We start from the raw sequence: 18,156 nt of genomic DNA on the forward strand, positions 1-18,156 counted from the left end.
CACTTCTGAATTTAAGCTCCACAATACAGTAAACACTATTATCACTTTTGAAGCTGTACATTCAGCATGAATGAGTTTGACAGAAATACTACAAATAAAACAGAATTTATTTTGCATCTGACTTTTGTACTGTGCTTGGAAATTTACTAGTACGTTTTTGTCTGGTACAGTTGCATGGGATGTTAACTACATCTCAAACTGCATGTCTACAAAAGCTGGATTTTGACTCCTAGAGCTGCATTGACGTAAAGTAAATTTGTATCCTAGAAGGCAATCAAAGGATTTAGAGCTCTCTGATAATGTACACCCAGTCACATAGTGTAGGACTGCAGATCTACAACACTAAAGTTAGCCATCTAAGGAACGAACATGAAATACAAGCTTAGAACAAGCTGTTAAGAAACTGGTATCTTTCCTTTTTGAGTGGAAAACAGTAATAAAATAATTAAATATGTTCAATGTAATACATTACCAAATTCTGAGTCAAATCCTGTGCTTAATCATAAAGCAGTGTAGTGCATCTCTCCCAGTGGGTGGTCTACAAGAACAGAACTCTAGAATTTCATACTTATGAGCACTTCAACATGGCAATATAATGTATTCATGTGCAAGTCCCCAGCCTGACTGAAATGTGGTTTTGAGTAAGGAAAATCTAAAAAAAGAAAGGTCTGGACAGAAGAAACTATTTTTGTGAAACAATTATGATATGATAAACTGTCACAATTAAATTAAATTGCCCTCATCTAGTACAACACACTATGTCAAAGCTACTTAGTATTTTATCATGCTCTGAAAATTGAAACTAGCAGTTTAAACATTTGCTTTATCTTCTTTTGCCAGCTCAGCATTTCACTAGTCCAGAGGAAAATTTGCACGTTCTATCTGCAGCAGGAACGAAAAGCTCAGGGAAGTATGAATGAAACATAATTGTTGCTTTTTAATGCACTAGCCAAGTACAGTGGTTTTGGAAAAAATGCAAAACACTATTTGCAAAATTCTTGCTTAAGTGACAATCTTCCATTAACCTGGAGAAAAAAGCAAAGGTTTCCTTTGGATTCTGCCACAAGAGAACAAATGGGGAAAGCACCTCCTCAGGAAGTTCCTACATGTCCACCCACCAGAGCTTTTAATCCCAAAATACCTACCCAAGGGCAAAGCCTACCTCCACCTGCAAACCCTCTGCCTGCCCACTGAAAGCGTTTGTTTGATACCACGCCCTTCCCTCACTGTTGATGAGAACAAGACTAGAGAAGGCAAGACAAAAGAGGGAAGAAGGGGGGCAAATATACATGTAAAGAATCAAAAGCTATTTTAAAGTTTGGATCAAATGTGGTCCCAATGAAAATCACTGAATATAGGATATTTTGGAACAACATTAAATTTCCATGTGAAAAACATCCCAAACAACTGAAACACGTTTTTTTCAAAAAGATGAAGGAGAAATAAAAGGGGGGGGGGGGGGAAAAGGAATTCTTCCTGAACCAGCTTTTTTTTTTCCCTTCTAAATTTCACCTTATCTGAAACAGATTTATTGCTTTTAATTTTCATCAATGATCTGAGAATTCAACTACACAGTTCAGTCACTGCTTACTTCTGCAGCAGTAGTTTTCCTATTAGACATGGTGATTCTGACCAAAATTGAAGAGATATGGGGTTCATAACCAGAAAAGAGGTCACTGAAGAGAATGTTTAAAAGATTAAAAAGACTTTCTAGTGACTTAGGTCTTTTTCTTGGTAGTGAACATATAACCACTGGCCAGAGTCAGTGCTTTCTTTGTCTATGGATGTACTAATTAAGCAAAACTTTGCTTATTTTACTTTCTGTTCCTGCAATGCCACTTTGTTGACTCTCATTAATGGGATTTTCTTCCTTTTGTCTTACACCTCTATTATAGCTTGTATTAGGAGAAATTGAAATGCTCCCTTTCATTAGTCTGAGTCTTTCTGCTTGGTGCAGAGGTCTGTGAGGAATCCAAACACAGATACATTATCACAATACATCCCAGAACAGAGATCACATACAGCTAGGTGGTATTATTAAATGACACTGTCAATATATTTAACCACAGACTCCAAGTACATAATCGGTTATCAGTAGTCTAGGTAAGCAACTGAATTGTGGGCTTAGGGATTTTTCTGTAGGCTTTGCTGAGTAGCCCTGTTTGCTAATGGCTGCCTAAAAGGAACTAGAAAAGCAGACATACACACACAGCAAGATCCATGCATGCACTAATCCGCAGCAGCACCAATGGCACTGTTCTTGCTACATGCATTCTTCTCCATCTGAGACAGGACTTGCTGTTTAAATTCTATTCACACAGCTTACTGGACATCTGTCAAAACCATGTCAGTAATTACACCGGTTACTCATGAGTCAGAGGTGAAAGACTGCACACACAAGTACAAATGGCTCCCTTCAGCCATATATACATACGTGCAGATTTTTAAAATTTATTATTATAATCAATTAAATGTCAAAACCCATAAGTAGTTTTTATGTATCATACAATACAGAAATTCGGGGGGGATTTTACTAACAAATCAAACAACGGGCTATTGAGCAAGGAAGAGGCAAATTCATGTTTCCAAAATTCCAACATTCCCTCCTTTTTTTCTTTAGGGCTTTGATACTTTCCTGCATGACAGATGTGGTGAGATGGTAGTGCTTGAGAATATGGAACACGTTGTATAAACCACCAGAGCATGATGTCCAGACATAAGCCTAAGATATTCATTACAATGACACTCCAGGTCAAAATACCGTGTTTGAAAATTACAGCAGATAGGTCAAACAATATAGTTACATAGTTGCATTATATAGTTAGGTAAGCATTCATTTTGAGAGACTATTTATTCTTTCCTCCATGCAGATATGAAGCCATTTTTGTAAGTCTTCATGGGAAGTTCTGATATAAACACAGTCCCTCAAAATAACTTCTAAATAGTCCTAATATCAAAGCAAGGATCTCAAGACAAATTAATAAGACTAACTTCAAAGACCTTCCACAAAAAATACCTATGATACTTCTTTTCTTCATGAAAAAACCAACAAACCCCACAACAAACAAAGCTATTTTCCCATAGCACTCCAAAGTACACCATGCATCTTATAACAGCTCCAAGTTCCACCAGTTGATTTTTCCAGCTGTGCAGCACAACTCCAACTCACCATCAAAATGAGAACCGGGCACCTTATCAAGAGTTTCCCAGATCAGATATTTTATAGGGAAAACCCTCCCTTCCTCTCTCTGGGTCGCTGCTGGTTTTCCACTGAGTCAGCTATCTGACTCCATTTATCTGGTTCTATAAAGCCTTTACCCCCATCACACCTAGAAACAGCAAACACTGTAGGAAGTTTAGCAGAACACCTAAGCTTTTCCAGACTACTGAACTGATGGAGCTGCAGACACAGTCCTCTGAAACAGGATGGGCAATAGGAAAACAGATCACAGGCTTAAAAGCTGACTAAACAAGGTAAAGGCATGTGACAGGTCACATCCAAATGGTTTCCTGTTCTGTATTTTTCATGCACTCTTCAAAATATTTGCCAAAACATTTTATATTATAACTTAGTTTTGTTAAATATATTGTGTGCAAACAGAAGACTGAGGGGTTTTGCTGGACAAAAACCTTAGAACAAAGGAGGGAAACAACAACTGGATAGAAATGGTGCAAAAGCATTTTGTGGAGTGTTTAGCATTAGAGAGAAAAATGTCTTTCCTCTTTATCATTCAATTCAATGTCTTGGGATGTGTATGTGCACATATGCTTGATACTTAATGAATCTTATAAGTGCATACTCATACAGTTTAAACAGTTTGATTGGTCTACTGACAGATTATACTAAAAAGAGCACTGATGCATATCCACAGACATTCTCCAGTCCATTTGTCAATCTTACAATTTAACGTTATTTGTTTCCTGAATTTAGGGTGTGGAGGGGGAATCACTGTTTTATTATTTACTTTAAATCAGAGATTTCATACATGAACTTAGTTCTGTAGACACCTTTGTAAGTTTAAGTCAGAAAATATGTTAGAGTTTAATGTACATGTATTTTATTCCTGAGATAAAAACACAAAGACTTTAGGCACACTGTACCTTTTAATAATTTAGAACATGTGACATCATGGTAATTTCTATTATTCTATATTTTATTTAACATCAGTAACATGCATTTGTTTTGGAAATAAAAAAAAAGAAATAATCTAGGTTGGCAAATAAAATATTAACATACCCATACCAAAACATTACTGTCAGTACATCTATGAAATACACCAGCTGTATAAGGAGCTATTGGATGAAATCCTGATACTGTTGACATCAAATGGTAATCACTGCATTGCTTTGATGTGGCCTATATTCCAGCTATTCTGTTTAAGCGTCATTTCCACCATGATGCTAAGAAGCAAGTCTGATATTACAACTTTTTGAGGTGACAAAACACTGTAAATACATTAGCACTTTAACTCTCAAACTTTTCCCAACATGATTTTTCATGGTGCAATGCCTACAGATAGCTCTACTGAAAACATACTGCTTTGAAAATTAAAGGAATGCATGTATAAAAACCAAACAAATGAAAAATAAAATCCACTGCCCTTTACAGGAGACTTGTTTTTCATTACTCACCAACTGACATCCTTCCAGGGACTTTACCAGCTGAGCATTCTGACAAGAGAGAATGGAACCAGCCAAGTTCAGCATTACACACACTGCAGACAGCAGCATGAAAAAGGTTATCTGGAAAAAAGAACAAACAGCCTATTATTATTCGCTGCAAGAGGCAAACAAGAAAAAATATCATTTAGACATTCCAGAGCTTCCAGCCTGTCATACAATTACATGAATGGTAACATTTTATACATTTTAAAGAATAAAGTATTCTTTAATCTGACAACATCCTGAGTCTCACACTATAAGAGAAAGCTAAATCACAATTACACTTGACTATAATCTATTTTCCTCCAGCCATTTCAAACCATCTATTTATCTCCTACTTTTATCACACACTCTGAAAATTTAATGGGGTTTACGAATGAGCATTAACAAGATTTGAAAAAAGTATTTTTATAATCAAAAGTAGTCTTAAAACAATTTAAATACCTTTTGATGAGGATATGGTTATCTTAAAAAGCAAAGGGACTTCTGAATGTCACATATCATGACTTTGGACAAGTTGGGGGAAAAAAAGGTGAATAAAATTCTGGATATATAACTACTTGGGTTTTAGACAACAATTACAATTTAAGTGTCATCCTCTGTATCACCTACCCATTGTGCTAATTACTCCTTTCGCCTCTTTTCAAAATATGTCAAAACAATCATTAACTTGATTGTGTCAGCTTACCTGTCATTTTATTGCTTTAAATATAAAAAACCTGGCCCAGTGTGGGCAGACAGAAATCTCAATATGTAGGGAATTCAATACGTAGGGAAATAGAAAGGCACAAGCAGTAAGAGGCCAAGAATAAACATGTGCTCAATATGTGGCCACCTTAAATATTCAGTGTTCACATTGCCATATAACACCCATACTCCTATTGAGTTACCTGAAATCAGTAAGAAATTTTGTTGCACCTTTTTTCTGTATGCATGCCCATAGTTTACAATCTTTCACTGTTCTCACCATATATTATCTTTCATCAGTGCATACGCTACAAATATTTTTGGCAACCTTAAGTCCAAAGTGGTTGGATTTTTTTTTGTAGTGTTTTTCAAATGAAAAACAAGAATTTGAATAGTTTCCCTCTTCGCCAACCTAAGCCTTACTTGATGGAAAAATTCCCAATTGGTACATCTAAGGGTTAAATTATATCTCCACTGCATATTTTGAAAGAAAACAAGATTTCACCTGTTTTTACAATTTAACACTCCTATATTGTGTGTATGAAAAAGACTCTGTGACAAATCTGGGTCAAAGTCAAAACTTGTAGAGTAAAAGATGTACTGTTACCATATAATAATGGGCAACTAGATAATGTCTGTGTCTCTACATATTGTCACATATGCAGAGAAACACTGATAGTAAAGTAGTATAAAATCTGCACTAACAGATACCTTGCATACTCAGTATTTATATATCACCTAATTTTATTATTTCCTAATTTTTGTATTTTTAATCATTGTAATGCAAGAGCTTTATGGACTTACATTTGCAAAAATTAATATACTTGACAGTTTTTAAAACACTGAGCTTTCTAACATACTAAACATGATTTTTAACATACTTGGTTCTAGCCATTTAACTGCAAATTCATTTGAACAGCTAATGGAACTTTTCCCAAAAATAGGAAATTGATTATTTATTTGTTTTGTTTTTTATTTTTTATGTTGCCAGTATTTCCAGCACTAACCTTGTACTGCAAATTTTCCTGGAGGAAATCCACATTATTGGTTATATCATATTCCTTTTATGAACCATAGACGTTCCTGAAAAGTCACAACTTTTAAGAAGTTCTGATTGCCTTACAGAAAGGAGTAGCCAGGTGCGCAAGTGGACATAAAAACTTTTTTGATTCAAAAAAGTGTAAACATCAGACACCTTTTCTCTGACAAGTACAGTTCATATATGAAACTTCAGCCATTTCAAAAACCACCAAAGTAACAAAAGGTGAACACCCTCTGACTTGATGTTGATTGACTTGGGTAGGCTCATAGGAAATGAAAAAAACATGATGTGATGCTAGCTGATGAAATCCAGTCCTTTGCTGACATATAACTTCTATATAAAGTCATTAACTGTGTATAATCTCAACACCAGATCCCCTTTATAGTTCTTCTGCTACAACACTGACTAATAGTTAATTCTTCATTTAAGACACTTTTCTTATTTATGCAGTTGTCCCCTCATTAATCCCTGGCAAAGATCCTTCCTCACCAAAGAAAGTCTACAAAGTTGTATGAAGTCTATAAAGTTCTGAAAGGTCAAAGAAAAGACAGTCCTCTATGCTGAAGAACACCTACTGTATCAATTCTGCTCCAAATGCCCTTCATTAGTCACATACCCTTCGGGAAAAGAAGGGTCCCAAACAGTTTTTGAAAGCTACCACAAGCACTTTTTTTTGGAAAACCAAACAAAATCCCCTATAATCTCCACATTATTAACCAAAGGACTTACAGACTTCAGTTGCCAGCTTTGTATTCTTCCAAGCATCACAGCTGACAACAGGTGTGTAACCTATGTCAGGTTTATCCATCTTTATACTTTCTCTGTATCAGCATTCATTAATGATGAAACCTCTATTGATGTTTCCAAAGTAACCTCTTCCTCTCGTCACATGCAAAGACAAGAGAGAAGGATCCAGGACTCTGTCAGAATCATGTAACAGGCTCCTACAGTTTCTGCTCTGTGGGTCTGTGTCTCACATTCTGTATAGAAGTTGCATTTAAAACTGACAACCACCAGTGACATGGTCACATATCAAATGCTGAAGTTCTCTTTCACACTTGTCTTCCCATTTTTGTTATTTTCTGCCTCGCTTCTCAATGTCCCAGGCAAGGCACTACCTAAGCTGCGCTGGGTGTGTATGTAGTTAGAAGGGAAAACTTTGGTCCTATGAAAGACTTTTGCAACTACCTTGCCTCCTTTTTGTTCAGTCTTACCTGGACATCTGATGTAGGTATTGTTCCCTGCTGTGCTGGAAGTGTTCTTTTTGACTCTTCTCCAAAGTTTTGGGAAGTATAAATTTACAATTCAACCAATTTCTTACTGGTTACTCTTTATTCCTTCAGAAAGCTGGCAGAATACAGCAATGTAAAAAAAGCTGCACTGGCTCCATGCTATGGCAGAACTACTGAAGAGCCAACCCAGGAAATAAGGAAGGGCAGAGCCACATGAGGCTCCTCTTTACACTCCCTCACAGGCAAGAAGAATCTGGCTTTAATTTGCATTACTGAAATTTTCGAATAGAATAACATTAGCTTAAAGCAGAAATAATGCTCAGAGCAACAGTACTGAACATCGTCCTTCAAAAGAGTAAGAATCAACCATTAGATTCTTCTGGGTTTTTTCCAGGTAAGAATTTTAGTAGTAAGAGCTTTTAGCGAAATGATACAGTATAAAACAAAACCAAAAGAGAGCCAAATGTGTTTCATTTTCTCCTTCTACTGAGTGAAGAAAGAACTGTTTAGGGTACAGAACACAGAAAATTATCAACTATAATGCAGCTTATGCTGGTGAAGAATCACAAAACAAGAATTTTCATATTGATATTGATATAAACCATATCATATTGATATAAACCAGAACTGGAGAAATATGCCTTCAAGGACTAACCAGATTGCCAGCCACCAATATTTATGAAGCTTATCTTTCTACTAAGTAAAACAAATGCACTGGGTTATTTCATTCCTTCAGTAGCAACAATAAAGAAAACAGAAGAGAGATGCCAGATCACACACGGTCCTGCTGTTCACTCTGCCCACAACACGTTCATACTTAACTGCTTAATCTCCTCCCTTTTTGTGTTAACTTGCAAGCATAAAACGGAACATAAAGCATTAAGATTAATATAGTGAAAGAAAAAAGATTATAATAATTCTATTCATGTTTCTTTGAAATGTATCTATATACATATTACACATCTATGCTTTTATGCATCTTTTTTTCTAGAGTATTGCAAATGCTTTGAAGGGATTCCACTGTGTTTTGCTCACGGGCAAAATCAAGATTTACTGTTTAGATAAAGCTTCCTTTCTACGGTAGACACATTGCCTTCTGAGATAAAGAAATCAAGCATATTGGGTTATTTCATACAGGGGTCACCTCTAGAGACTTCTTTGCTAGGTCAAGTATCTACACAGGTCTTCATTTGACTGATCAGATCAGTGAACAAAGCATAAATAAAAGACATGCAGGATCGGAGAAGACTTTTTTATGTTCTTCAGTAGAACGAACGTCTCATTAATTCAAAGGTGAATTACTTTTGAAACAAAGAACAGGGAAAACTTTGCCTTTCAGTCATTTCTGTGTCCTTAGAGAAATGACATTGGGTATTCCGGACAACCTCTGCTTATGAATTACTTGAAATGAATGACACCAAGAAAGAGCACCCACCATGCATGAGTCTATAAATGGAAATACTACATCCTGCGATTCTAACGTGGAGGCAGTTACCAGCCTCTGGCCTAACGCTATCAGTTCGACTGTAACAAACATAGGCATTCCTCTGTAAATTCTCTTCTGACATAACCTCTTTGGCAAATGGCAATTACTAAAAAGGTTGATACCAATCAGAAGAAAAATGTTTAATTATCATGAATGGCCTGATGAGCCTTGATTATTTCTGCAATATCAATCTGATGTAAAATATTTTGCAAAATACTAAGGGATACTGTAGGATAAGCATTAGCTAAAGAAAGCAAACTGAAATTTGGCAAGGAATTACCCCACTTAAATATTCCAGAAATTGGTTTTAACTGAATTACACATTTCTGAAAACTGTTTTAAGTATAAATATGCAGAGTATTTCAAGAGTGAGTTTTTATCATTGTAGTCCCAACATGCACACTTAATAACAGACCCCATGTGTCTGCACAGAATGAAAAATCAGTTCTCACCATGCCTTTACAAGGGAAGGCCCATAATAAGGGACCTTCCATATTGAAAGAAAAAAAAAAAATTTAAGCCCTAACCCTAACAGGTTATGTTATTTTTCCGCTATAAAGGAATTTATTTGTACTGCTATCTTTAGAAAAATTGGTAAACATGCCTCTAAAATTAAATAAAGAGTACCATGGAAATCATTAAGACTAAAGAGGCCAGAATATACTGAAAATGTTTGAAAATATAATGCAGTTTCCACTTATTTTTCCTACTCTGGTAATTTTTATTCCTTTTTCATGTTTCTGACACAACGCTATTTTTGATAACAGATTTTTAAAAATAATAATTAAAATGTAATTTGGAAAATTTGTTCACTGGAGTATACTAAAAAGGAGGAAAGAACTTTTAAAAACATCACTTTCTAGTCATGTCACAGCAGAACATTCTGCAACGTTCTCAACTTTCTTAAGCGGATACAAGTCTAAGAATGCATGTGTATTTAATAAATAATATGAAAATATGTAAATATAATTGTTATTTTACAGACTATATGCCATCAGAAGAACATTTCTCCTATCAATGTCACAATTCTGCCTGGTATTTTTCAGTCAACATAGTTTGAGCAGTAAAACATGAAAAAGTAATCTGAACGACAGCTGTATTTCCCAAAACTAATTTGCTTCTTTGACACTAATACACAGATTAAATCAGTGTCAAAATGGTTGTTAATCATATTGCAAGAAAACAAACACTGATTATATAATGCTTTAGAACACTATTCAGTACTTCCACAGTGCAATCTCCTTTAGGAAGGAAGAATTTCCAGCAGCAATACTAAAATTTAGGCAGTTTGGCAAAATGGAGAAACATCCCACAAAAAGATCTAAAGTGCAACTATGAATATGCATTGCATTCACATTTTATAGAACAAAAATACAAATAAAAAATTATCTTCCTGGTACCTTGATTATTCCAATACTGGTCAGTCATGCTTTTTCAACAACAGAAATTAACGTAGTACTTCAATACCAAAAACCCTCACAGAGATATGATAAGGACATATTATTATTTGATTAATTCTATGAAATGCACATTTGAATACGGCAGAGAGACCTTTTGAAAACCACCATATTACCCGATAGTCTGAAGCTGTATGAAACCTGCATCTACACTGGTGTCTGGATGCTTCTGAGATATGAAGTGTTAATTAACATCTGAGATATGACATGTTAATTAACTAACATCCATTAACTAATGGATATCTATATTTCAGTTCATTAACTGTCCCTTCTTTTTGTTCCATATTTGCATGAAGATCATACTGTATTGCTTCCTTCCAAGCAAGAATCAGAGAAGTCCAAGCTTCAAAAGAATGGAGGTAGAGGATGAATACATAGAGAAAACTCTTCCTGAACTCTTAACTAATGGGAAGTAACTCTGGTTTCTTCTCCATGTTATTAATATTCACTTTCTGGATAACTCTAAATACTATCCTCCTCTGTTACCACAAATTACCCAGAGATGACCATCAGAGCCCCGCAAGTGAAGTCAACCACACACCACTTCCACCAACAGAAGCCTAATCCCCACAGCTCTCTGTAAAGATTGTGCTAGATAAAAACCTGAATAGCACATCAAATAACAATTTTCTCTGGGTGTCAAGGATGAAGGCTTTTGTCAGTAACGATACTGATACACACTGAGACCCAGCACAGTTAACAGTGAACACTGATTGAGTATATACCTGGTCTCATACCTGGACTTGACATGGTGCAAAATTAATTGATGCCTATAGAGAGAGAAGAACACCTCTAAATCTTTCAGTGAGGGATGTAACAAGTTAACGTGCACTTTGGAAGTGATAATTCTCATGCATGTAATGTCTTCCTGATAACCAATGCCTGAAGTGATGCTTCAAAACTGTAGGCATGAAGTTTAGATAAAAAATGGTTAAACTAGCTTCCTTACAACAGGTTCCATGATCTCATAATGAGCCGTCTCAAAAAATACTTCCTTTGTTCTAAAACTTGCCATTTCATTTGGTGCCTTTTGCTAAGAAAAACTATGAATTATTACATCCTATTGACCTTTTCCAGGCCAGTAATGCCTTTTGTAAAATTGGATCTGTCTTATTCAAGACAGAACCATCATACCTATCACTATTACTGTCACCTTTCTCTTACACTTTTCCAATGAGGTAATTGGAACTACACTCAGCATTTAAACCATGGGTTTAAACCGTGACGTACATAACAAGATGCTACGGTTTGTTCTGTATTTCTTTCCTAGTAACCTTTCCTAATAACACCTAGCATTTTATGTGTATTACTGAACGCCAAGTATTGAACTTCTCTGTCATACAGCATTTATCATAATTCAACTTTTAAGTTCTCCTCTGTAGCATTTACCCCACAAGCAATAAGTCATACACAGGATACCTATTACATATATTTTTTCACATAGCAACACTCACGTACAAAGCAACACTGGAAGGAAGTAATACCAGAGGAACAAACAGATTTCACAGGGTAGCAGGTCTGTCTCCTCATTCTGGCTTTGTTAATAACTAGCCGTTTGGCCTCAGGCAAGCTACTTCAATGATTGCCTTTTCCACAGATATGAAGTGAGAACTTTGAGGCCATATAGCTTCATAAGTACCTACATGCATCTGACCATATTAACTATTTGCAAAAAGCATCAATCAAGAACTTATGTACCAGACTACATAAATCAAGAGCTCCTCCAGATTTCTGCAGGTCCAGCCTTGTGAGCTTGAGCTTGGTGAGCTTCAAAAGTTTCTTTTGGCAACGTGTTGAATCTTACTCTACCGCTTCTTGCGGGCAAACACCCATTTGGTTTGCTGACTAAAGCACACATAGAGCATTTTTCTGTTACAAAGCCCCTTAAAGTGTTTGAAGAAAAAGTTTCAAGGATGAATAAGCCATTCCAGAATGAGCCATCTCCCCAGGAGTAGTGTGCACTTTCACTTTGAACTGAATGTCAAAATAAGACACAACCTCACATCAAAGCAACTGTGTGAAAGTTGACTGGCTGAAAACTTTAGCCATAAGCAATTATATCAAATATGTAGCATCCCTACATTTTCAGTACCTTATACCAAAGGGGTGAACATACCTTTATGCCTGCTATATGGAAGAAAATAGGCAAATGTATAAAGCAAAATAACTACTGCATATTAATAAATCAGGAGCACAGTAAAAAGGAACAGCACGCATTAAATATGGTTTGAAGAATGACTTAGTACTACAAGGATGAAGTCTCTACATACAATGTAATTAAAGCCCTCCAAAAGTGCAAATATTGTATCAGATGAAACCATATTTGTAGAAGCAAGCTTTTATTTCATTCCTCACACTTTCATTTTGGAGATATGTACAAAACAGGATTTTCTTTTCATTGCTGGCATTTCAATCACTATTTCCCCTCATGGTTTTCGTGCTTTGACAGTCAAGACACTAACACTTAGAAAATGTTACCTTCTGTGCTGATGAAACATATTACTCAACACTACTGTGTAATGTACGTTGAGAAAAATCAGGAATTGACATGTTAAGCTTGCTTCTGAAAAACTGCCAATCCTCTGTAAGACTTGTAATACTTCATCTATGAGTTTTCTCCTGTTAATTCCTGTCCTGTAGTTCTCTGCAAGGTCATAAAGTCATTGTTGAACTAACTTTTTTTTTTTACATTACTGAAATACTTTGTAGAAAGCAAGTTTTTTGAGACACTGTAGTTTGACATTAGATACTACAGACTTTTCCAACTACATTAAATACGCATGCATATATTTAATGTGGTTTAAAACAGATACATTTTAATACACACATTTATGATTTCTAAAGCAGCAATAATAGCCAGAAGCAAATGTGCTTGTCTTTGTAAAGTACTGTTATCAGTAGATTAAAAACTTCAGCATGGTATTTTGCTCACAAAGCTTTGGCTTACATGGTCTATACATAGTAACATTTATCATAGATTATTTTACAGAATTTACGGTTTCCCAGACAGAGATGCAGAAGGACACAACCAGAAGCAAAACTGAAAATTCATGAGCACCAAGCACTATGAAGCTGTAAGATCAGCAGCTGTGCCCATACTAAGTTAAGGCAAGATTATCTGGGCTACAGACACAAACTACCTGTTGGATCAGTCAGATGCTGAATTTAATATGAAGATTTCTGACTCTTCTGTGAAGTCAGCTTCTCCACAATAAACACGTGTGCATTTTCTTTGCCCGCAATGCAGACAAGCAGCTCATCTCATTTCACCAAGGGATAAATAACATTTTTATGGCTAATAGTGCGCTCATGGGAAACTTACGTGAGTGGGTAAAGCACTGTACAGTCATAACTTACCTTATTTCAGACTAACATTTCTTCTTGCCTATTTCCCTAAATAATCACATCCCTAATAATAAATATGATGAAGTTTTAAGATCTGTTACACTGAGTAACAGATAATAGTCTGTATATATACTCTTCCAACGGTTCCTTCAGAAGCTTTGCAGGAACTCAAAAATTTATCAACATATAACCCTAAGAATACAGGATTAATTCTCATTAAATCAAGTAGTAGTAATTATATTTTGCTGTTGTTATTATTACGATAATTTAAATTATTACTATTATCATTTTATCTTAATGATCTAAGTGATATTTTAATATTTCAATATATTTGATTCAGTTGTTTTCTGTATTCTCAATCATTCATTCAGGAAAACAGAATTCAGAATAAATACACTCAAATTTTGCCCACTTCTGTAATCAGAAATGTAAGATGGAAAAAAAAAATCTCTTAAATCACAGAATCCATAGACTAAAAAGACTTGATGGGCAGTGTCTCTCACTTCTGTTCAGCATGGTGCTATGTGCATGAAGAAGAACCTGTGTTAAGTAGAGCCTGTCCCAGATGAGCTTCCTTTTAGTGAGCAACTGTGCTTACTCAAGGCAGGGAAGATTGCTAGGACTGAAAGATGTGGGCCAGAGGGTCTCTGCATGGAGCAGAGCTTGAGGAACAGGCAGTAGCAGCCAGGTTGCACAGAGGACAGAAGAAACCATGTTATGAACCTGCCACTTGGAAAATTACTGAGGAAAGCAAACTAGCAAGGATTCCCCACAAAGCTACCTGGATTCTGAGAAGATTCATAGAAAAACCCTTTAAGAATTTCTATCCTCTCTTCTCTAGTTCCATTATAAAAGGTAACTATTACAGTTTATATGCCAAGAAAAACTGGCTTTAAAAGCATATTGATCTTCTCTACCCAGGTCACTATAGAAGGCCTAGACAGCTCTACCTCAAATCCCTGGCCAACACAAGGCCCTACTATGAACAAAAAACAAAGCGCAGTTCTTCAACTAAGTAAAAAGAAGCACAAGCAGTTAGTAATAGTCAGAAGTCAAAACTAGGCAAATTTAGACTAAAGTACTGATTTTTAGTAAGACTTATTAACCATTAGAATACTGTATCTATGAGCATAATGGAGTGTTCATCACAAAGGCAACACTAGATATAATTTTTTGAAATATTTTAAGAAATATTTTGGACTATGCCACAATTCCAAAGGAAGGTTTGCAGTTTGTGATCAAGGTTATTTGGGCTGTTATCTAAAGAGGTCGTAGTATATGATTCTACTGATCACTTCTGCCCTTGTAATTTATTCAGCTATAAAGTACACAACACAAAAATATCGGAAGATAAAACTCAAACTTCATTTAAGTACAGATTATAGAACTAAATAGATAACTCACACATAATTTTAAAATGAGTCCATTTAAAAAAACTTACTACACAGAAATGGCAATCAAACCAACACTTTTGACTAACGGTTTGCAAGTACACAACAAAACCCAAAATTTAGCTTCCCATTATTTGCCTCATAATAGATTCATTTCTTTCGTGACTCAATTATATATCACTTTGAAAATTATTTCTCAACATGTGCCAATAAGAGACTGATAGTGAAAAAGTGTTGGCATTTCAGATCTGTTTAATTCAGTATTCCATGTCCTTTGCCTAAATTAAAATAAAGGTTTGAACAAAAATATTTTTTCTAAGTCTAAAGCAATGTTCTATATTAAATAGGCAGAAATATTCCCTGCTGTGTGACACAGCATGAGGTTAAAGATTTTAATGCTTTTATGTTAAGAACCATAAATCATATTCTGTTTTATCCTGAAATATATAAACCCATTGAATTCTAGTAATTATTAAATTAAATTACATTTCCTCCAGATAAAATTCCTTTTGACTCAGTCTAATGAGGCTATTTAACTTTTTAAGAGAAAGCTGAAACCTTGGTATAAATATTAAAATACATGTAACAATTTCTAATTTCAAAGCTAAATATTTCAGATGAAAACTTCTAAATTTAGTGTACATTATTCTATTGACCACGATACAGTTCTATTAACTTGTTTTCATTCAAATAGATCTTGTAATTTAATTAATTTATTACTAGTTGCTTGGTTGTATCTTCATTTCTATATTTCTTTATAAAAATTCTCTGTGGAAAAACCTAACTAGAACTTCAAAAATTATGCTATTTGAGATTATAACAAATGCTACTGGTTTTAATTTACAAGAAAAATTATGCCTCCTTCCTACTCTATTTTATTTGTTGTTAGAGTAGCAATCAGCTTCAACCAACAAGAGCACAATGCACCACAGAAAGGGACACTATGTGTTACCAATAGGATTTGCATCACACAGAACAACATCTATTTAAAAACCAGAAGAAATAGCTCAGTTTCCTCCTGTATCACCGTGTAGTAAATAAAAACAATAATAATAGGGATTTGGTAGTTGCTTTCCAGGCTTTTCAAGAACCCTAGAATCCAAAACCCAACCTTGTCTCTGTATGTACAGAGTGACCGATAAAGGAAAAGATTTATTTATATCAAAACAAAGCTCCTCTAGTATCTCAGAAGAAGAGTATTCCATTCAATACCTCCAAGAAATTCCCCATCAGTAATGGCAATTTGCATAGGTGGAAATTCTGATGGCCATACAGATTATTTCCTCAAGTATGATCAAAGGACTGCAACACAACACTGAGTTTAGCATTGTTATATTCTACATACAGTAATATGTGTTTGTTATTTCTGTAATGCTATATTACAACAGTATCAATTTACTCTTTTAATATTTTAATATTTTGTAGGGAAGTGTAACAGGGGGCCTGATTTAGTAATAAAGCCCTCATGCTCTTAGCTCAGAAGCATTAATTAAGTAGAAATTCGTCACAACTAGATACTTCAGCATTTCCTGCTATTTTGATTCTAATTAACACTTTCAACATCTACACCTTTCTGAAGTGCATTAGAAGGTACAAAGAGTAATTCCAGGAAGCTTGGTAACGAAAGCATTTTTCCCCTGAAGCATGAACAAAAGCTACTATACAGAATCTTATAGCTCATGGAGTATTTGAGCTGTAATTTGAGAATGAAGCGCCACATAACTTTCAGTCCTATTTGAAAATGAAAAGCTTAGTCCAAATAGATAATTTTATTAGTTGCCCTGCCGGTTATATCGTCTCCCTATCACTCTTAGCAAGGCAGCAAACACTTCTAGATCTAGATCTGCAGTAATTAATTTTGATAACTAAAAAACTTTTCAGCCTGTTTCAAACCCTTTTCATGCCCTGACAATAATCCATTCCTCTCTTGTCCTCCCCCTTCTCCCCCACAGCAACAGAACTTCCAGGTTTTAGGCATATTTGTTTCTATTTTTCCATCCTTTGCTAAGGTGCTGAATGCAGCAACAGCTGAAGAAATTCTGACAAAGCAAAAAGTAAAAGGATTTTGCAGCCACACTGCAACAGGATCCTTTCCAAAAGGGAGCCTTATACTCTCCGCACTGCTCTGGCATCCATTTGCCATGTGAGGATGAACACGTATCAGGCAAAGGCATTACCTTTATGAAAATTCTTGAAAATTCATACTAAAAGTCTTACCATTTGCTTTCAAGACCTCTGCACCAAAGGTTCCTGAAATTAATAGATTCTGTGTGTCTGCTAGAAACCTTGGGCCTATAAGGCATTTGATTGTGTCAATCTATTCCATGAGTGACAAACACACACCTTTACCCCCCCAAATGTTTACATGCTGAAATTAGTTCCCTCAAATTCTCTAAGATTCTGCATGTTGACCCTCACTACAGAGCATCCAAACTTTCAGGGCTTCCAATAAATACACAAACATGCATAAATATAATAAATTATATAATTACATCATACATATATACAATATATTATATTATACTGTTAAATATATTTAAAACTTAAAAGAGACAATATGATATACTTCTTTTCACATTCACTCACTTGAAAAGTGCATTTTATACTGATCTTAACATCAGTGGCCTACAGGCTACTACTATATAAAAGAGGAACAAGTAGAGAAGCTTTACTTTTTTTCAGATAAAATTCAAGCTATCTCTTTAAGTATTCAAGTAATGCCTGACACTTCCAACAGCAATTTTAACAGCAAAGTTTGCTGGCAATTATTTTCACAACGGAGAACAAGTTTAAGTTTTGTCAAATAATCTATTAAAAGGGCAAGGGGAAGTAACAGCTGGTACACTACAGAACC

The 18,156-nt window shown here is 35.2% G+C and overlaps 1 protein-coding gene across 3 annotated transcripts in view; it reads right to left on the reverse strand.

Moving 5' to 3' along the window:
• ENTREP2 (endosomal transmembrane epsin interactor 2) overlaps positions 1 to 18,156 on the reverse strand; it is a 145,524-nt gene that overhangs the window by 48,612 nt on the left and 78,756 nt on the right. For all 3 annotated transcript variants that reach the window (XM_074881015.1, XM_074881014.1, XM_074881013.1), the window contains exon 3: positions 4,633 to 4,743. In XM_074881015.1, coding sequence (XP_074737116.1) covers positions 4,633 to 4,743 — 111 coding nt within the window. The remainder of the gene's footprint in view (positions 1 to 4,632; positions 4,744 to 18,156) is intronic.

This window comes from Strix uralensis, chromosome 11 (genome assembly GCF_047716275.1).
Source record: "Strix uralensis isolate ZFMK-TIS-50842 chromosome 11, bStrUra1, whole genome shotgun sequence".
NCBI lineage: Eukaryota > Metazoa > Chordata > Aves > Strigiformes > Strigidae > Strix > Strix uralensis.